Here is a 21,917-nt window from a genome sequence, read left to right as displayed (position 1 = left end):
CATGCAGTTCTATAGGATTGTCCACAGTTTTTTTTACAGAAAGTACAAAACGAGCTTTCTTATTTTCTTGTAAGGTTATCCCCTCTAGAGAGACATTCATTGAAAACTAGCAGTTGGTACAAGGACATAAAGATACCCTAAAGAGAATGAGCACTGTGCAAGTTCAACATCTGAAACCTGCAGCATCTGTCTCTTTCCATGATGTATTCTTGCTGTGTGTCTCAGAGCTGGATTTCAATCTCTCAGAGCCCAAGAATAAAGTAATCTTGCCCTCCTGTGTGATACAGGAACTAGTTTTATTGTCAAAAGGAGCTCTGTGAAGCGTTACGAAACTTTTGGATTGAGAGCCAGATCTCGCAATGAAACAATTGATAAGCCAGGGACTGGAGTATTTCTGTAGAAGATTTTCAAATTCTATCACACCTGTAAATGTTGGGGTAAATTAATTGTTTGATCATCAGTTGTTATTCAAGAGTTTATTCATAAGTACAGTAACATTTCAGAATGAAACTCCGATCTTGAAAGAGAATTGATGCTGAGTTTTGTCTTCTCTCTATTAATTGGAGACTAGACTTCAGCTGGAGTCCATTTTTTAATTGGATATCCTTAAATAATGTAAAACACAGACAAAAGGGTAATTGATTATGAATCTTGGAGGGTTCCTGGTTGTGTAATAGGCCCCATGAGTGAAGTATGAGGGCCTGTATAGTCTTCAAGAGTTAAAATTGGTATTTTTACCTTAAAATCAAGTTGTTGTTGTTGTTGTTTCAATCCATATTCTTACCTTGGTGCTTCTTCAACCATTCCACTCTACAGCCATTCTGTGCACCGTTTTCAGTAATAGCTCACCTCCCACTTCTTCTCAACTCAGCTTTTAAATACCAATACTGATCACTCTCTTTCCCCATCAGAGTGCTGCACAATATGCAAACTGGTTAAAAATGAGCAGTTTGCTACTGAATCAACACATCCTAAATTTGATAATGTTTAGTTTTGTATTATTTTATTGCCAAATTGAGCTATTTGGGTTATTTTCTTCATTGATAGTCAAAGTACATTCATTTATAATCTTCAGAAGTTGAAAGTAATGTGAAAAAGCTTTACACTTGAAACAGGCTAATTGTTATATGTTGATCACGCCCTGATTTTTATAAAGCAACAGTTGCGAGTTCTCGCCTACATATCCTGGTGCACTATGGTGGATTAGTTTTGCATGGTTGGATACTGTTGCTGCCTCAGTATTTTGAATAAAAGTTAGTTTGTCAACTTGTTTATATCAGGCAAATTGAGGAGAGTGAAGATGTGCTAGCATAAAAGAAAATGACATACATACATATAAACTGTTGAGATCTAGCTTGAAAATGTTGATTAAAATGAATCCTCTTCCTATTTCTTTGTACTCATGTAAAATAAATATAACACACAGATGCATATTTTTGTCTAGTTTAAAGACCCATTTCTTTTTTGGATCAACGTTTGTGTACCATAATGAGTGTTTTTATAATTGGATTTACTCTAGAGGAAAGCCTTACATCAGAGGGCACTTACTGTGTGGTTTGAGTATACATGCTGTCTAACATAGCTTTAAAGCTGATTTGCGGGTGTGATACAAAGTTTAGAGCAACATCAGTAATCAATAAACAGCTGCTTTACATGAGGCTCATACTTTACTATTTCAACTGATTTTGATATCTCTTGAGATAAAAGTTTTGGAATTAAGAGCAGCTAGAGCTTCCAACAGGGAAAAAAATGGTAAGAAATGTATTGAGTTTTTCATCCCAGAGAGTTTAACTGGTGGTTAAAGTAAGTTCTGGCTTGACATTCACAGCACTCTGCTTGTCTCAGAGGCCTTGTGCAGAAATGGTGACAGTTGACAGCTGTTGTTCCCTTAATAAGATTAAAGTAAAGAAATTAGTCGTGCTGTCTTTAATCTGCCATTTAACACCGCGAACCACCTGGGGATGGCTTCTGTGCTTGACACTTCCAATTTTGAATTAAAAAAAAAATTGTGGAACTGAATCATAGTTCAGAGTGTGCTGTGATTAGAATGTATTTAGACGAACCATAGTTAGCAAACGTATGTTATCAATTAAAAGAACCCTCTTTATTCTTGTGAAAAATTAATTTGACATCCATTTGCTTACACCACCTTTTCAAATGCATTATTTGAGTCTCTGAAAATGCAAGTACTCTTTCTGACATGAGATTCAGTTGGGAAATACAAAAACATGATGCATTATTACCATGGAATTTGTTCTATATATAAAGTGGAAAGGTTTTGTGTTTTCAAATGTAAAATAAATGATCCTCTTGGGAGTTAGGAATCCCATGTATCAAAAAACATTATTGCATGAATTAACTTAATCACCTCAGAAACTCTGAAATGCTGTCAAAATAATAAGTTAGCCTACCAAGTTCATATTTGACACTTTGGGTAAATTATAATGTTTATATTTAAATAGAATTAATCTTTATTTTAGAATAGCTGTTAAAATGACAGATGCTGATTTAAAGCATCTTCTCAACTGAAAATAGAAACTACCAATATAGCTTCATATCTCTCTCTCCCTGTAAACACACCTACACCGGGCAATAATCTTACATGAAAAGTAGAAGTAGGTGCCTAATGAAAATTTTTTTCGGCATTACTGAGGAAAGTGAAATAAATACCTTTATACAGTCAGGATAGGAAAAGAGAATCCTGTTGCAAGGGAGGTTTTAAAAAATGCATGTGAAGCATGCTACTTGAATTACGTGTAGGTGTTATCCTTGTAGGGTAAAAATTAGGTGAAATAGGTGAAAATGAACCTGCCTTTGATCAACAAATAATATTTTAATATTGTTCTCATGTCATGTGAACTGCAGATTGAAACTGATTCAATTAGGCAGTAGAGTAAAATTAATTACCAGTAGAGTAAAATTAATATAACTGGTAATACGGTGATGCTCAGAATATTAATGAAGGAAAGGTATGAATGTTCTTTATTTTTTTACAGATCAAACCAAGCAAGGTAATGTTACTTTTTAAAATTCAGAATTATTTCTCCAGCTGAAGAAAAGACAATCCAGAAATACAAATGAAAAAAAATTTACTCTAAATTTTCTGGCCTCTGAGCATTTCCAGCTTTTCTTGGCTTGAGAAATACAATGGATGTATATAAGATGCTTTGATTTCAATTCTGGGGAGCGATGCTAAGTAATCAGATGCCACAGCAATGAACACAGCAATCAGTAAAGCAGCCTTCCTTATTATGTAAATAACTTTGTTGTTTCAAAAAATATTTTAGGAGAAAAATAAAGCGTAAAACTCAAGTCTCTCTTTGTAAGTATGTTGAATTAGTCTGCAGCTTGTTATGTTAAATACCAGCTTTGATGATTTCTGTATGATAACTTGTTGTTCGTTGCAGTCCCACTTTTGTATGACCGTTTGACAGTGCTTACAATTTATTTTCTTCTGTGGAGCTTATTTGAACTTAGTCACATTTTTTCACGTGTTAAAAAAAAAAAAAAACCAACAACAAAGTAAAAGTTCTTTTCCTTTTGGTTTACTTTAGACAACTTGAATTTCTAGCCATCTTTATTACTGTATATATTTGATTCATTTGTGTTGTGTGGCTATGTGCGCATTTGTATAGTAACAGTGATAGCTTTTGTAGTAAGCAAAGTTCAAGAAATGAATTTTGTGTTTATTCTGAAATAGTATTATCTGTGATCAGATTTATCTTCTCTGTGAGTATATTCTATAGGACTGGTCCCAGCTTCCCTGCAAATCCTGTTTTGAGAAGAGCACTATAATTGGAGCAGATGGAAATTACTGCACATGATGCAAAGAATAATTGGGCATGTTTTGTACATCTGGAGCTTTCTGTGACTCATTGTGCTTATGATTTTCTGTTCTTACTGTTGCAAACCTGTAACCTCTTCCTGCCAGCCACAGGTGTAGGTCAGTTGATGCTATTGTAGTTATACGCTAATGGTTAAAGGCTCTGTACAGTAGTGGTTCACAATATGTCAGAAGAAGTTTTTGGACAGGAATTTCACTTGTGCAGTTTTGCTTGCTCAGTGCAAATTACTTGATCCTCTCCGTTCCTTGATTAGTTCACAGGCGCTATGCAATAGCCTGTTGCTGAAGCTGGTCCCGGTATACTGTGAATTACTTCATACAGGTTTTTTTTTCTTGAAGGTTGTGCTAGGAAGCGGACCTTAGACCCAAATTACTTGTGTGATATAACTATAAGCCACAAGAAAAGAATATTACATATCCAGATTATGAAATTAGCTGATAGTCTGTGTAAGTTCTGTTACGAGTTTTGAATATGGAAGAGTCCAGTAGCCATACAGTGCATGACTTCTGATAAGTATGGCTTTACTGTTTTGAAGTTACTGATTATTTAATTGATTTCATGTAAATTTTTAGTTCTGTTTGGAATCCCAAGTTCAAGAGAACGAATATGTATTGCTGAAAGGTGGTTTTGTGATGTGCTTCCATTTATTTGCTTTTGATTTAGTGAAGAAGTAAAATTCTTATTTTTATTTTTCTTTCCTTCTGATTTTTTAGGTCCCTCTGCAATACAGTAAATGCTTACAGCCTCACCTGCAGTAATTGTGCAGAAAACTGCACCTACGTTCTTTTTAGTAATAAGATCACTTTTCTAATGGACCTGTTGATACACCAGTTTACGGTATGTAAAATAGCTATTTTAATTTAGAAATGTTTGTGTGCTTCACAAACATATTAGAGTATTTAGAGTATAAGAACACCAGGAGATATATGAGACTAAAGGTTCAAAAGAGTAAGATTCTTTTGTTGTATGTATTTGGTAACTGTATCTACTATACTTCCATACAAATGGGTATACTTGCTTCTGCTAATAAATTCTGCAAAAGCATGCATACCAGGAACTCTCGTGAGTGGACAATGTTCTATCTTTAATGTTTTCTGAGGTTGTTGTCTTTAATTCACCCTGTAGTAATATTTAAAGTATAGAATATTATGTGTGATTCTAACGTGTTTTGGTATCAGGAATGTAAGTCAGGTCAATAAGTCGCTGTACTTTGATTTGCTGAAGTGCTTAAATAGCAGGACTCTTTAACTGTGAAAGTTTTAATTTTCCAATGTTGCATTTAATTTGAAATGTCATTAAATATTTTATTTGAAAACTCATTTTTAATTCATAGTGACCTGCTCATCATAAGATATTTAGTCTTGGTTTTCTACTTAGAAATGTGTGTATGTATTTTCATGAGCCAAGCAGTTTGTTAATTGAAAAGTTATGTACATACTTTAAATAATTTAAATGACAGTGTTAGAATCAACAAGCCATAGGACTGTTGATGAACACTTTAAAAAGATAGTCCGAAGGTCCTTGACACAAAGAAAACCTGAATGCAACTTGTGCATTCTCTGCTAAGTAGCTGCCAGCTCATTGTTCTTCACCAAATCTTTCCAAGAGGATTCCAGGTATTAGATTTCAAATATACTTAGTGAAAGGTGCATGTATTGTGCTGGCCCAGTCACAACATTGCTGGCTCTCCGCAGAGCAAGCCAGCGCACAGGCTCCATGGGTAATTACACAAGAGATGAAATCCTTCAGCACTTCACAAGTGACAAGATCCATTCTGATGCCAAACGCCTTCCCTTTTCTCAGTGCAGCGCTGTGTGAACAACCCGCACTTTTCCTGAAGAAATACAGAGGGTATTTCTTAGGAAATGTTGGCCACCTAGAGATCGGAGATACTACATAAGAAAAATTTACTACGCTTAGAGCTGTTTTCAGTCTGTTGCCAAATACTATCCTTGAATTGCAGCAAAACTGTAATTAAAGCTTAATGTTTCCCATGATCCACAGTGGACTTTTCTTTCCTATGCATAAAGTCTCTTATGTTCTCTTCAGGCAAAATTGGCCCTTAAACTAGGATATCTTCGTAGGTCCATGAAGTACCTATTTAAGTACAAAAAAATAAATACAGTGCTGCTTTTCTAATGCTGATTTTTCTCTCTTGGAAATATAATAAATCAGATCAAGTTTTAATTTCTCTTTTTTACGAAAAAGAAATGGACAAATGGAGAGCACTTTTTAAATTTGATCAAGCTCTGAATACCAAAATATTAAAAGACACCCCTCCAAAGAATTTAATTGCCTCCAGTATTCTAGTTTGGTGAGCTGTATGATGCTGCCTTTGCCAGTGTTGTGTGTATTTCCACTTGGTGTTGGAAAATAAACCCCAAGTAATACCAGGAGTAATACATGAGAACATATATTTGCAAGGTTTTAACAAATTATTAAACAAGTATGGCAATATTTGCTGAATGCAGAAACAGAAATAATCCAGTTTTGAGAAACCTTTAAATGTATTCTTGAATACAGCCAGTATGAACCTTACTTCCAACCAATTTAATGTGGGTTTATTTTTGTTTTTATTCATCAATCGAATGCAATGTCTGCTTCACTTTTGCTAAAACTCAAAGCTATACATTTTAAAGAATAAAATTTAAAACAATCACTTCTCACTGGTGACAAAATGTTCATTTTTGTTTACACTGCTGTAACATTTTTCTCTTCAAAATATTACGTGAAAAATTATTAAAAAATAACTAAATTTTTTTTTTTTCCAATGAAAGCTGGGGTACCAGTGGGAAATGGTAGAATAACAAATAGACTGTATTTCTTTTTTTTTTTTTTTTTGTGACATCCAGCCTGCCCAAGTTAATTGTTAAAAGTGTGCTGTTTAGACCTTCTTTTATCTCATGCCTAAACAGAGTGGTAGGAAACCTTCTGTAGACTTTACTTACCATTTTACCTTTCTTAGTCTCCTTAGCTTAGGTAATGCCTAAGTCGGTGTCTGTTGAGGTTAGTAGTAGTGTGTTTCCTGATTTTAATGGTTAATGGATCAAACCTTCCCACCTACATTCATAGAAGTCTTGTGCTAGAGTTGTAACTTCATTTATCTACAGACTGCTATCTCTGCTCTGCTTTGTCTTCTGTACCTAGAAGATAGTTGCGAAATAGTGAGAACTTTTCTAATTGTATATTTTGGAAGGTTTCACACTGAGAGAAACAATTAATTACGTGGAGCATGTAAGGATGGTTTTTTATTTTGGGGGTTTTTTTTTCTAGTCAAGTGACAGCTGTCGTATACTCTTCCATGAAGATATCTGAAAAAGCTGTATATATATAAACCATACATATCTGTGCCTGCATTTGTAAATAATTTTATGTTTTGTAAATAGATTGGGGTTTGGGGGGTTTTTTTTGGATGTCTGTCCTTTTATGATTTCACGATAAGAAAAGCACGACAGCTTGTTTTCTGCTATATGTTCTCAGATAGATCAAAGGGAAATTTCAAAAAGCTTTTGAGAACAACAAGTTGGACAAGACCACCTTGTCCAGTAAAAATTCTTAGAAGGATTTTGTTCATTCAGTCACATCTTTCCCATCATAGCATACCTGCTTTTACCAGTTAAAGCATAACACAAATCAGTACTAATTAAGAATTAGAAATTGAGACATTTTTGTTGTTATATTTCTTTGTTCACATAAATATGCAAAATTACATGGATTCTTTCTTGTTTCATTTTTGAATTGGATACTACATAGAATTGCAAATGACTAGCTTGAGATAGTCACCACTATGCACTTCATTTATTCATGTGCATTATTGCTAATATCCTGCATGTGCAATAAAATTTTTAGACTGTTTTTCTTTCTGTTTAAGATTAATTGCTAAAGGCTAGAATCAGATTATTTTTATTACTTTAAGTAGATAATTTTATGTAAACTTGCAACATACAGGTTTGATTTCAGAATTGAAAAGCAAAAAAAGAAAAGTCTTGCCAGTCTCTCTCCAGCAGTCTGACTTGCCAGAGTTGGTTGCCATTTATAACTCTGGTTGAAATTTTGAAAATTTCAAACTGGGTCACTATGATTTAAGTTAATCTGGCTATCTAGTCACAGTGAAGTGATTTTTCTGCACCATTTCTTCACTGGAATGTGCTGCGATTTAGTTTGGATGCTTCCAAATGACAGTATACATCCTATCCCCGCTGCTAGTTTCTAGCCGTTTGTGGTCAGTTTTTTAAATCTTCTGTACTGCAACAAGTAAGGCAGCTTCATATTTGTTTGCACTGATTATGACAAGAATTGTAAAATCAAAGGCAATACATGCTTTTCAGCTGTTCTGGTCCATTTTGAAATGGTGTTCAGCCGTTGTGGCACTGACAGTACTCCTAGCCCCTAGCAACGAGGCCATGTGGGGAGTTTCTACCCTCCAGGTCACTAAGAGATCTAAAAAACCTGCTCTCCCTCTGGTTTCAGGACTAGTTGGAGACCTGAAGACCAGCACCTAGAAGTATTCAGGTTGGCCAAAAAGTACCTCAGTTAGGTGTCAGCTCTGTGGATTGGGTCATTTCTAATGCAATTCAGTCAGTGTTGGCAATGTAAAAAAGCACAGAAACTTCATGTCTTTTTCTCTCTTTTTAATAATGTAACTTTTAAAAGACCAAAAACTTACATTTTGTTTATTTGCTTCAGTAGGAAGCCAGTGTGTTAATCCTGTAGTAAATCTTGAAAATAGGGCTGGGGTAGGAGAAATAATGACATATTAAAGTATTTAGGGGTAGGGAATTTAAAAAGTGGAACCTTCATCTGCACCATCTTAAGCCCATAGACTTCCTGGGCCGTTTCCATTTCTTTAGTTTGCTAGTTACTACATAGAAAGTCTGACATCCTATAGATACTGTTTTGAAAGTATATGTTTTCCAGAGTGTTTTTGAGGCAAGCCCAGTGATTTACACATGCAAAAAGCACAAAATCACCACTGTTAATGGGAGAAGAATACAACATAAGTGACCAAATGAGCAGAGATGGGGTGCTTCAAAAGGTTTGAAGGTTTTCCATTTAGGTTTAGCAGCTCTATATTTAAAATTCTTGATGGCTGTGAAGGATTATGCTTTTTACGAGACAAAAACATAATTGAGTTTTCAGTGACAGAGCTCTACGTTGCTAACTGGAAACTGTTTGGGTTTGGTTTTTTTTTTGTTAGCACAGAAAAAAAATGTGCTCTGATATGCAGAGGTACTTTTGGTGGCATGAGTCAGAGTGGAGTAACATTTTCAGCTATATTAAATGTTTGCCTAAGTGCTTTACTGGATTGGGGCCATATTGTTCAGCATCTTGCAGGATTAAGTCCTAGATGTTGGGCAGAGCTGAAGAGCTTACAGCAGCTCTGCAGAAGCAAGGGAATCCCTACACAAGGGGAATTCTCTGCTGAATGGCTTGACAGTTTCATGGAGACTGTACTGGAGCTGAGAATCCGGTCATCAGAGCGTTCTGGTTCAAGAACTGATTTAAAGAAAGTAGGAGTCTTGATGTAGGCCCAGCATAGGCAGTCACCATAAATGCTAAAATAGCGTTGAGATGTTGGATGTGTCAAGTAATTGAACAATAGTTACATTTTTCCTGATTTTCCTTTGTGATTTAAAAATGTTTTATACCAATTACTTGACAAGTCAGTTTAAGTGTGTAATTGTACCTGTAGATTTGTGTTAGTTAAACTGTTAAACCTCAGAAATAAAAAAGTGGTATGTTTTAACATTTACTCATCTAAAGCCCATGTTCAGTAAACACAGTTTCTCTGAATATCATTAACTCCTTGTGTAATCAACACAAAGAAACCAGAGCTTGAAAGCTTTCATAATTACACTATTAAATGTTAAGATTTCCTACCCCCTTGCTTGATAGAATTGTCAACAAGCGAAGTAATACATCACTTTTGCAAGGACCCCAATTAATTTTGAACATAAATCTCAACATATTTTCACACTATGCCATTAATTACTTCTGCGGTAAAAGAGCTGATCTTTTGTCACACATTTGAGTTTGTATAAACGGAAAATATTAAAGGTAGGAATTAAGTTCAAATTTACCCATTTTCTGTAAAACAGTATTTCCTTCTATCTCCTCTTTGACATACACAGTATAAAAACACATTTGGTCTTGCTTTGTTTTAATACACACACACACTTTCCGCAAAAATCAAATGTGAAAAATCAGCTCTGCAATAAATGATTGTATTAAGACTGCCAGATCTATTTATTTTACAAATTAGGAAGAACAGTTTTATATTAAAGCATGAACTTGTGTAGCTAAGGGCTATATACTTAGAAAATACAGTTCTTATATGTACATTCAACTAGAAGACAAAAATAGACATTATCTGTTTATAGTACTGTTCATTACAGCAAATGGAAGGCTCTACTACAAAATATTATTAAATCTTTTAAGAAATAAGTTATATATAATTTTTTATCTTGAGTGAAAAAGCAGTGAGTAGCATTTGTTAGCAATTTTTAAAACTTGGTGTTCTTAGTACAAAGTCACCACATTTAAGTTGATTTATACATTGCAAAGCTTAATCCATCCGTTTCAGTAGGCAATTGGAATCATTAGGTATGAATTATTTTAATCAACAGAAGTTACTGGAGCAACATAATACTATTTTTCCTATTGAACTTGAATAAGCAGCTAAAGACTTCTCACTTGCTCACTTGGCTCATCACCAGAAACAGGCTATTACAATGAGTTTTAAGTACCAACACAAGGCTCAGAGCTAATGAATAATAAAGAAATGTGCATGTTGTTCTTTGTCACCGAGTGTTACCAAATCCCTCCTGATACCTATACAGGGAGGAACGATTTTCTGTGACCTCACTTGCATATACCAAGTGTAAATGATTTTAATCTGGAATGAAAATAAAATTTCAGCCAATATTGATCACTAATTACAGTGTTGAAAGCCTCAAGCTGTCTCATAAAAGTGCCTCCACAGAGGTCTATTGGTACGTGGAGTCCAGCAGCATTAAGCACAGTGAACGTACCTTGGAGTCCCATGTCTTGATTGATGCGTCTGTGCTGCCAATATTCTGCCTGTAAAACTGCAGGACTTCCACACACACTTCACTTACTGTTTGATCATAATAGGGCAGAATTTCAGCTGGTTAAATTATCTTGGACTGCAGAAATGAAAAAATAAAATACAGTATTTTTAAAAAATTGTACTCTTCAGGAAGATTTCCTTCCAGATCTGTGTCCTGCATATAGATTTGTCTTCAGGTTTGTGTGTTGTACATCTCAACTTCACTGCCTTTTTTAGGAGTGGGCTCTAATTTAATGATTTAGAAAAATTGGATTCTGTTCCTCTGAGGTCTGTTCAGAGAGAACTGCATGTTGTGCTTCTGACATGATTGACAAGTGACTGACATGTGATGGACCAGTGCAGTGGTCATCAAGTGATGTTTTATATTGAGATGTTCAGGCCTTATTCATGGGACATGTTTTTCCTGCTGTCCTTAATAGTTAAAATATGAAGGTATCCATAAAGTGCTCAGACTTTCTCCATGCCTAATTTGAGATTTGTGGGTGAAAAGCATTTCCCATTGCATCTTTTAGAACCATATTATTCATGTCATCCTTTATGATGTTCCAGTATGTCAGTTTGTGCCCCAGAATTTGTGCAACTTTTCTGTCTTCTCAGATAATTCCTTAGTTGTTTTTTGTGTTCAGTTGGTTGGGGTTTTTTGGGGGGGAGGAGGGAGAGGTGTTTGATTCTTCTAATCAGATTTGGTCAGCATAGGGGTTTTTTTTTATATGCCTCCCTCCCTGGGAGAAATTTCTACTTCAACAGCCTTTCATTTTTTACAAAATCGGGACTCTCTTCATTTTTGTAGACTTCAGAAGTTTTAGCAGTTCTCTTTCTTTTTGAAAAAAAGATGGATAAGAGAAATGTGAATCAAAAAAAACCATGGAGCCTTCCCTTAAGAGTATTCTTGCCTTTGAGGAGTACTTAGCTCTTTGAAATACTTAGCTGCTTTGGGTTAGCTTTAGTAGTAAACTGCTCGACTGCGAAGTTCTGACACTTAACTAGGAAAAGGTAATTCTCTCGCAGGCTTTTTCAGGTGTGAAGGGGAACATCTGTAAATCATATGTCTCGATTCAGTGAAGGTTGCCTTCTTTCACTGCCTTAAAACAGCTCTATACTACCCTCTTTGTGTACCTCTGCAAGTCATATAATTTGTTCTGAATTCAGTTATGCAGAAGCTCAGCAGCACAACTGAATACCTCCTCATAGATTGGAAAAATTTTGTATTCCCCAGCGTCCTTTGCCACTGTTACCAGATGGCACCTCCTGTGGCTTTCCTGTGGGTTGTCTAAACCTACTGCTCAGATGCTGTTTCAGTATGCTGTTTCCTAAGGGCAAACTGGTACTGTTCCAGATACATTTATTTTTTTTCTTAGTTATGGTTTGAGTTTTATCACAATCAGTCTCACTTTTTGTGGTAAAAAATTCTGTAATTTTTCTAACATTAAAATTCCACATAAAATACTTTGGAATGACACTTACTTCAGGATATTTTTGTTTGGTTTTTTGCTATGAGGGAGCAAGTTCTCACTGCAAAGATCATTCCTGTTGCCGGCAAAGTGTATTGTCTTTTTCTGTGAAGAGCCACAACTGTATCTGCTGTGTCACAAGAACTCTTGCCTTTCAAAATACTCACTTTTGTAGGGGTGTTTGTTTATGACTGTTGAGTAGCTTTCTGATGGTACATTGTGTTTTTCCAAAGTCAGGTAGGGGATTACCATACAACAGTTAATGCTATTTCTTCCACAGAAAATAGCTATCTTTCCTCTATGTTACTGAATGCTTTGTGTATCCTAGACATTTAATATGTCTTTGTGGTAACACGATGTAGTAGTCAAAATGAACCGTCTCAGTAGTTTGTTTATTTGCAGTCAAGTTTAAAAAAAAAAGTCATTTTTTTTGCTAGTGACTCATCAAAATTCCTGTGTGTGCATAAGAACACCACAATCGTACTAATGAAGTACTCTGCTGCTATAAGGCTTCCTTCAGTTCTCATACACTAAACGCTGTTTTGACTTGATTTATTCTGTTTTGGCTTTATTATCTGCATAAGGGGTATGGACCTTTTCCTGTATCTGAAATGTTTTAATGTCCATCAGCACTCTAGAATATGTTACTTTATTATTATTTTTGGTGTACACATGTGCAACTTTCTAAGTGTTTTATCTACAAACCTTGACTATTTTTACTGAATTCTGGTTGTTTTTTCTTTTTTTTTTTCTTTACTTAGGTTAGTGTTCCCGATGACCATAATACTACTTCAGGCAGAAGTGCAAATAAGCAGGTATTTGAAGGTTTAACAACAGGACTTCTGAGGATAACTGCTGTGATTTTCAGATGTCTAATCTCCAGCTTCCCAGATGGAAACAACCACTCTACTGCACTGAAGATATTACAGGAAGTGAAAAGTAAATCCTCACAAGTGGAAGCCTTCAACAGCAGAGTCCAAGATCTAATCAGGTTAAAAAAAATTAAGAAACTTCTCTAAACCTTCTTTACTACAAAGAAAGAAAATTGCAATGATTTAAGAAAGGAACAAACTGCTTTAACTCTTAACTTAGCAAGAATAGTTTGTATGTGTAGTCAAGAAGACTATTGAAATAAACAAAAATGGTCTTCAAAAAGCTGCAGACACAGAAATACAGAAAACCAAGTCTTTTAATTTGGGGCTTGGTTTTTGTGTCCTTTCCGTCAGCTTCATCTCCTAATTGCATAGGAGTCAGCTTCCATATTATCATTGTTTTCTCTCAATTCTCTATGCCAACTGTGTATGCCCATTGCCGGTGTGGTCCTGCATATCATACATGCATTCATATAAGCTTGCCATAAAATACATACTTTCAATTATAAAGGTTACCCAATAATTCTTATAATCTGATTTCAACTTTTATAATGTAGCTGTATTTTAATAGCAATTTTCTAAGTATATTTCTTGAGCAAAATTTGAATCAAACTAACTCAGTGAGTTGTAACAGTCAAGTAAAAGAGAATACGTTGTTTTGCTCATTTTTACTTGAAACATTTTAATTCTTTGGTAAAAATACTTGAACCTGAATATATGAATATATGTAATTAATGTATATTTAATATATTATATAGATATAAAACTAATATATATCCAACAATATATTAGACTTGCTAAAAGTGTATAGTTTCACTAGTAAATTATATAAATAGTCATCAATACTTCAGCCCTCTGAAGAAATAAAAGTCTGAGATATGCTACTGAATATGTGTCATACTGACTATCTTCAGACTTTTCAAAGTCTGGTATGATACTGGTGGGTACAAAAAAGACAGCTGGAGGAGGAAAGCAAAACAAATAGTTGTCACAGATACCAGTGACCTCTAAAACTTTATTGTTCTCATGTAACTTGCCTTCTCCCCAAACAGGTTTAGAAAGAGTGTGAAATTTCAGGATGTTGTATTCTCCCCATTTATGAATGGGAGGGTGGGAGGTCTGCTTATTGATATTTGTGCTGAACAGACATCTGACACTGACTGGGCCAAGCACAGGCATACCCTTAAGATAAGAAGATACATGAGAATCCAACTAGGTCCCTCACCTGAGGCACTTTAGGGGATCTGGTTATAAATGGAGAATGAAAGGCACGATGACAAGGTAATAGCGTAATTAGGAAAAAAACAGAGAGGGCATTTTAAACTAGTCAAAAACAGACAAATTCTGTTATTAATGAGAATCTTTCGCCTCCAGGTCGTTGTATCATATGTCCTTGGGGAGCTGATTAAATGAGAGTTTTAGGAAGATGGGGGAAGAAAGAGGAAAGTTGAATTTTTTTTTTTTTTTTTTTTCCCCCTATTTGGGGCTACTAGACCTGATGCATAAACAACAATTATCTACACACTGTCTGGGTATCAAAAGGGTAGCTAAATTATTTGAACTATGCTACCATGGGTAAAAAGACTGGGAGATGGATAGATTAGAGAGCTTTGACATTCCGCTTGTCTGTATGCTCAATTCTTCAAGGAAGGGAGTGTTTCATGTGTCTTCTCATTGTCTCCGGATGCCATTAAAGAATAGTCCCAGTAGACTGAAAACTCTCATCCATTTCTTCTCTGCCAAAAGAGCAGCCGCTTTGTGTCCAGGTGTGGGTGTAAAGGAAGGGGAACAATGAACATGTTTTGCAGGTGTCAGTCGGACTGTAGAGATGTTCCTAGGGAAAAAGGAGGAGAATATTGATGAGAATGGTTGTGCCTTTTTTGTGAGTAATCATCTCTCAGTGTTAGCTGTATTTTATTTAGTTTTTTCTCTCCCCTCCTATTTCACAGAGAGATTTCTAGCACTCAGCATTTCTCTGTGACTGTGATGTATCTAACACCCAGCTCTGTTCCTGGAATTATTCTGCTAATACAGGAGAGCTCACTTATCACCTGTATGATGAGGTGGATTGCTTAGATCAAAATCTGCAAGAAACCTAATGCTGGTAACCTTTCATGTTGCTAAATAGAACAAACTTACCAGAGCAATGAGTGTGCAATTAAAAACTTCTGTGCATCTTTGTGTTTTTAACTGCTATACTTCAGCAGCTTTAAAAATCTTTCATGCTGCAGTTAGACTTCTTGCTTTATATCCAGTGTATTTTTTTTCTTAATTACTTTGTTTGCTTCCAAAAGGTTTGTGTCAGCAGAGTCAACTTTGGCAGAAAGTCTAGCTTCTAGCCCTGAAGAGAGATTAGTCATTGAGCAACAACACTGTCTGAAAAGTGTGGAGGTTTTATACCCTAATCTTAAAAAAATCCCTGTTTTTTCAAAATCAGATTGTAAGACATGTGAGGGAATAGTTATTTTTAATAAATACTTCTGCAGCTCCTGTGACAAGCGTTATCAAATCAGTATTACTTATTTAGTAGAATCAATATTATTTAATATTGTTCCGTACTTAGTCAAGTCAGGGTGGTCTTGACATTATGGAAATATACAGCCCATGGTGTGTACCATTTCAAGGACCCTACGCTCTAAGAGGCACTCTCTAACAAATGGACTTGATGAGCAAGTAGACAGAACAGCTGGTAGGATGGAGTAGTATTAGTAGCAGGATGGTTTAGTGTAGACTATCAGTGTAAAAACAGTGAATCAGTTGATGGTGTCTGAAAGTAATTGGTTCCCCATGTCTATTAAGTCAGGTGGAGGCACAGCAGTTCTTCTGATTTTGACAAGCAGTTTCTCCCACTCGATAAGAGTGAAGGAAAATACAAAGAAAATTAGAGGGGAAAGAGAAGGAGGTGATTGCAGCGGGATATTTGTCTCCACAAAGGAAGTTGATCTCACATAAGTCAGCAGAACGAACGGTTGAGACGGAGTAAAGTCTGAGAAGCTGAATGTTTGTGGTAGAAAAAGAAAGTGCATGAAGTTAGGTGATATCAGCAAAGTGACATGGAAAAAAAAAAATCTTTGTGTGCAGTTTAAGTGGAGTTGATACTGATCAAAGTATGAGAGAACCTGGTGTGGACAGAGAGATCTTGGTACAAGGACGAACAGCAAATTTTTTGGTGTCGGTTTCCAAGCTATTAGAAATTCAAAGAAGAAATTTCAGCTGTAGTGATCTGATGATCAGCAATGATGATCTGATATACTCTGATAATGAAAAAAAAAGAGGAGTTTTCAGTTTAAAAGAAAAAAAAAGTCACTAGCATGGTCTTCTCTGCGTTGAGTTTTGGTTGAGCTCCTGAGGAGGCTTTCTGATCCTGATCCTTCTGTACTGATGGTAGAAGGTTGTTACCTGCTTGTTCTATTAGTCTCTTAACTGTTGCATATATTTTAAAAAGGGAAAAAAAAACCCAAACAAACCAACAACTGGGCAGTAGTTGTTATCATACACGTATTGCAATAAAACATTATCTGGGTAACATCATTGTCGTCTTGAATTAGTGTGTTCTACAAAGTTTATCTCTTCATGCTAAAAAGAAATCGTGCTGTTGCAGAGCCATCAAGATTATTATAAATCTTTTAACTATGGCAAAATTCCATTGTCCTTCTAGGAGTATGGTAAAATAAACATCTACACTCATCTTTCTTGTACAGTATAATACAAATTAACCTACAACAGACAGATCTCTTAACAAAAACTACTGATAGTTGCAGAGAGCCAGATCTGAAGTCATTGTAATTTGAATTGTTTTATTGAACCTTTTCAGAAAGAGTATTTTAAGTAATCACAACCTGCATTTTGTATGGTTTGATAGTAGAGAAGCAGAAATTACTTCCATTGCAAAGTTACCAAAACTGGCATGGGACTATTTTTTTTAATATGGTTTTCCCTCTGTTTCTAGTTATGTGGTGAACATAGGATTGATAGACAAGCTGTGCTGCTGTTTCCTCTCCATTCAAGGCCCTGTTGAGGAGAATCCCAAAATAGCAACTTTTCTACAAAATGCCACAGCAGTGTTGCATGGAATATGTCAACTGTGTTTTGCTGTCAATGGAAGGTAGGTGCACTTGGTCTGTCATCTCTAATATGTTCATCAAGCAGCAGCCTTTGTAACTCTGTGCCAACACTGTGTTCATGGAAGCGAGCGTTCTGATGAGGCTGTTAGACAGAACTGTTCTTAGTCACACAGTAATAACCAGTAAAGAAACAGTACAGGAAATTCAGTCTGCTCACCCTTTTTCCCATTGAACTGTAATTAGTTACCTGCACTGAGTCTTGATTCTTGTAAGTCATTTATCAGAATTGCAAACTTTATCTCCTTTACTCATCATTACAGAGAGGGTTTTATCACCGCTAATTTTAAGTGTCCAGTCCTAAGGACTTCCAGAGGTATTTTATTATCAGCTAAAATCAGCTCTTAATTGATTTGTCTCTAGAGCAGCCTAATTCAGCTCCTGTTCTTTAAAATACCACTGTCAGTAAGGGAATTACATTTTTTATAAATAAAAGTATTACTAGATTTGTCAGGGAATTTTCTGATGCAAAATGTTTGTTATCGTAACCTAACCAGGGTTGTGGGGAGTAAGCATGAGGTATGTGTCTGCCAGCAAATCTGGACTTCTATAATCTACAGCTTAGGACAGCCTGACACTGTGAGAGTCAAAATTTCAGAGCTTTGGGGTGCACATACTAGAACCTACCACCATTAGACTGTTATACATTTCAGGAAAAGACAAGGCTGACAGAACTTTACAGTGAATTCCTGAAGGGTAAAATGATGCTGGGGCAGAAAAAACAGAGTTAATAAAACATAAAATAAGAAACAAAGCTGTAGCTAAGAGCTGTTGCTGGTAACCTAGGGACACAGGCCCATGGAAAAAGAACTGCAAGAAATATGAGCCCAAAGAGACCATCCCAACTTACTGACATTTCCCTTTCTGAAAGCTGCCAACTTGGCATTTACATTCCAGGACAGCGCTGCCAAAAGTCAAATGCATACTAAAAAAACCCAATAAAAATCACCCTTCTCTTAGTGAAATAATAGTTCTAGCTCAAGAGTGAGTAATATAATATTTACAATTTCTGAAGCAGGCGCATGTTTCACTCGCATAATAGAGATCTTTGCACCCCAAAATAATACAGCACTGTGCAAGTACTTCCTTCAAGAACATCTGTCCTTTGTAGCAGAAGAACAATTTCAGAGGTTTGAGCGTTTTTCTTCACAGTTACACCAAGAAGTATCTGATCTTACTACCTGCACATAATAGCAACACATTGGGTTTTATCCAAAGGTGCTGTTTGTTCTTGATTCCCAGATTGAATTGTTCATTTGAGCGTGAAAAGAAATGAGAGGAATGAACTTGGAGATTTCAAAACTGTTGTCTTTCACTTTTAGATCAAAAGCTTTGGTGTAACTGATTAGAAGGGCAGTTTAAATTAAGTGTCTTCATCAGCTGAGCCCGCTTTCATGTAAGAAGTGAATGCAGAGTGTAATTCTGTCACGTTACAGAAGTCCTTAGTATTCAAGGTGATTTAAATGGAAAAAGGTATTGCCAAACACAGATTAAGGTGGCAGAAACAGCTCAAATTTATTGAATTCTTAAATATGTCACGATACAGTAATACATGTTGTGTGATACATGATCTGCAGCACAAAAGGTGGCCTCTCTTTGTGAGAAATACAGGTGCCTCTTTCATTCGTGGTAAATAATAGTAGGAGGCAGTGCAGCCTATTCAGTCAGAATCCGGCGTTTCTCATTCTCCAATTCTGTTGATAAATGTTTGAGCACCAAACAAACATCCCATATTACACTTCTCTGTACATCAGAGTAACTAACCGTTCTGATCATAAAACTTTTGAAGTTGTTACTGAGAGGAAAAAAAGTCTAGCAAGTACTACCAGTGCTCTGACACTGTAGCGTGAAAAGAAGTTTTGCCAAAACAATATCAGGCTTTCACCATTGTTGCAAGAGCAATTTTGAATTGTTCTTTTGATATAACCTCCTATATAGAATGTTTCCGGGTTGGGAACTAATTTATGCTCCTCAATTAGTGACAGCGGGGGGCGCAAAATTGTTTTTTCTGATAGAACTATTTCAGGCTGTTATTTGTCATGTAAAAAGTTGTCATTCCATATTAAATGCTTTACAGTATTTTTATGCAGTGCTCTTTAAGCTGTGTGCAGATCTTTGCGTGGTGCACCACTGAGTGGCATAGTGGGAAGCTGATAGGACAGTAGACGCTGCGCGGCTAACACACCGGGGACCACCTCAGGGCTCTCCAACCATCCACAGTGCCTGCAACAATGAAATCCTTTATGAGCCAGAAACAGCCAAGTGCTGCGTGACCCTCCTCCTTTGCTTTCAGATACCACCAGGCTGTTACGAACTTTACTGCAACTGTAATCTGCGATATTCCCAGAGGGCCAGAAGTTAAACGCTCTTTAAGTTTTAAACTATTAAGAGATTCTGTCCTGTGGGTACAAAGTATGTTAGGCCATTTCTGGAGCTCTGATGTAGTAAGAGCTGTCAATCTAGACTTTCCTGTCTTCCTCACAAGAACGTTTCATAAAACTCCCAAACTTAGTGGAATGTTTCTAATCTAAGCCCTGAATTGATACCCACTGTTTAACTGGGCAGTTACTTCATGGAAAACAATTTTATAGGCAGGGAAGAGATCTCAGTCAAGTACCTCCCTGCACGTACCTCTACATCAGGCAAGATGTCACAACAGTAATGATTATTAGAGAATAGCCTCAAAGTGTATCATATATGTATCTCAGCATTAAGTATTAAATGAGGTCTATGGTTGATAATGTAGATGATAAAATTTTAAGACATAAACTAAGATACTTTTTTATTCCCGTGGTAGACTTGGAAAAAAAAGTCGAGAATCATGGAGTTAGATACAATAAAGGAAGGTCTTGCTAATGTAGAAACATAAATTGGAGGATTCTCAATTTTAGCATCATAAAAAGTTATTGAAATGAGGGAATCCATTCTGAACATGTGTCATAAACATATCTTAGTATGAGAGAGGGATTTTCTTTTCATTAATGGTCTAGGTCTTTAAAAAGATTTAACTTTTATATTGATCTTACTTCTCAAATGATCATTTTTGGTACTGGCTAATAAATGCTAGATTGATTCTTCTAATTGAAGTTTTGCTGTGGATGTAATAACACGTTTTCCAAACAGTGTGTAATGTGTATGAAAGATGATTTGTTGAAAACATTAATAACTTGTAACCCTATGTGAACCTTGTTTTGATAATTTTTATACCCTCATCTGTTACATAGTGAGAATATGTGAGGGTGACTTGAGACCTCCAACTGAAAGTCCCATTTTTCTCATGCTGTGTTGCATCCATTGCTAGCAATGGAGGTGAAAGCTCCTTTCTCCCTGATGAGTTTAAAAAAAAAAAAAAAGGTGTATAAGAGCTGAAGATAGGGTATTGTCCCTTATTGTATGTAGTGAGAAATCATAAAATGCAGCATGTCTGAATATTGAGCCATCTATGTTTGCTGAGCAAAAGATGAACCTGACGTTTGATACTTAGGCTTGAAAGTTGTGGCTATGATAATGCTTAACTGTTTTTCGCTCACCATTAAGAGTAACAGTAGCCAGAATTGAAAACAGAGACATTTTTATTAACCTGAAATAAAGCAAAATATTAAATAGACTTTATGCAGAATAACAGTGGTTTATATAGCCATATAAATCTCTCTTGCAATTTGTGTCCAATTCCAGATGTCCAGTAGCAATGTTCAGGATGATAGCCTTGTTTTCCAGAGTTTATTATTGTAACTATGAGAGATAGAAGGCCTATATTGAGCCCTTGAGTCCTGAATACACATATGGAGTATGCTTGGCTTGTAAACACAAGACAGAAAACAGTGAGCAGGCATGGAATGCAAGGAGCATTAATAAAAATTAGGCCATGCTGCCCCAACTCAGTCTTCCCTAAAAGCAGGAGTGAAGACTTAAGTAAGAAAATCTACAGCAAGTCCTTCGTCAGCATAGCAAGGATCTTTTCCTGTACTGCCCAGTGGTCATCAAATCTGTATCCTTTTTTTCCCTATAAGTCTTTGGAACTAAGATTTCTGTCCATGAAGTTTAGTTGTTACTCCGTGGAGGACTACTGTTAATGCCTTATTTTGCTTTTGCCCATTAGTATGAATGAAGAAATTCATACTAACTACAGAGTTAATGCAAACAGCAGGAGGAAACTATCAGGAGTAGTGCAGTGTAAGGGTTAATCACTAAGGAAGAATGTTCTCCCTAAGAGCAGTACAGTGGACTAGCAATAACACAGACACAAGGAGGTAAGTGAGTTTTGCATAAGGAGAATATTGCAAATAATAGTCCCTCAAATTACGTAGCCTCTTGAGACATCAACTTTTTCAAAATTTTGCCATTTTCTTGATATAAGAAATGTCTGGAAGCTCCCTCGTTAATCTAGGAAAGTAGAATGTCATAGCAGAACAGTAAATTGTTACTGTTATATGTTATTTCAAAACAGCAGTGGAATACATGTAAATTTGTGTCAACAGCTAATGAAGTTGCGGATTACAAGCTGTAGTGGCAGAAAGCTGCAGATATATAGGGTTTGA

The 21,917-nt window shown here is 35.9% G+C and overlaps 1 protein-coding gene across 8 annotated transcripts in view; it reads left to right on the top strand.

The window, feature by feature from the left end:
* Window positions 1-21,917, top strand: part of SCAPER (S-phase cyclin A associated protein in the ER) — a 171,174-nt gene that overhangs the window by 117,955 nt on the left and 31,302 nt on the right. For all 8 annotated transcript variants that reach the window (XM_052807636.1, XM_052807632.1, XM_052807630.1 and 5 more), the window contains 3 exons: window positions 4,559-4,682; window positions 13,148-13,377; window positions 17,208-17,363. In XM_052807636.1, the coding sequence (XP_052663596.1) occupies window positions 4,559-4,682; window positions 13,148-13,377; window positions 17,208-17,363 (510 nt within the window). The remainder of the gene's footprint in view (window positions 1-4,558; window positions 4,683-13,147; window positions 13,378-17,207; window positions 17,364-21,917) is intronic.

The sequence above is a fragment of the Harpia harpyja genome, chromosome 14 (genome assembly GCF_026419915.1).
Source record: "Harpia harpyja isolate bHarHar1 chromosome 14, bHarHar1 primary haplotype, whole genome shotgun sequence".
Lineage (NCBI taxonomy): Eukaryota > Metazoa > Chordata > Aves > Accipitriformes > Accipitridae > Harpia > Harpia harpyja.
The sequence above is the reverse complement of the archived record's forward strand: the minus strand, read 5'-3'. Positions and strand labels throughout refer to the sequence as shown.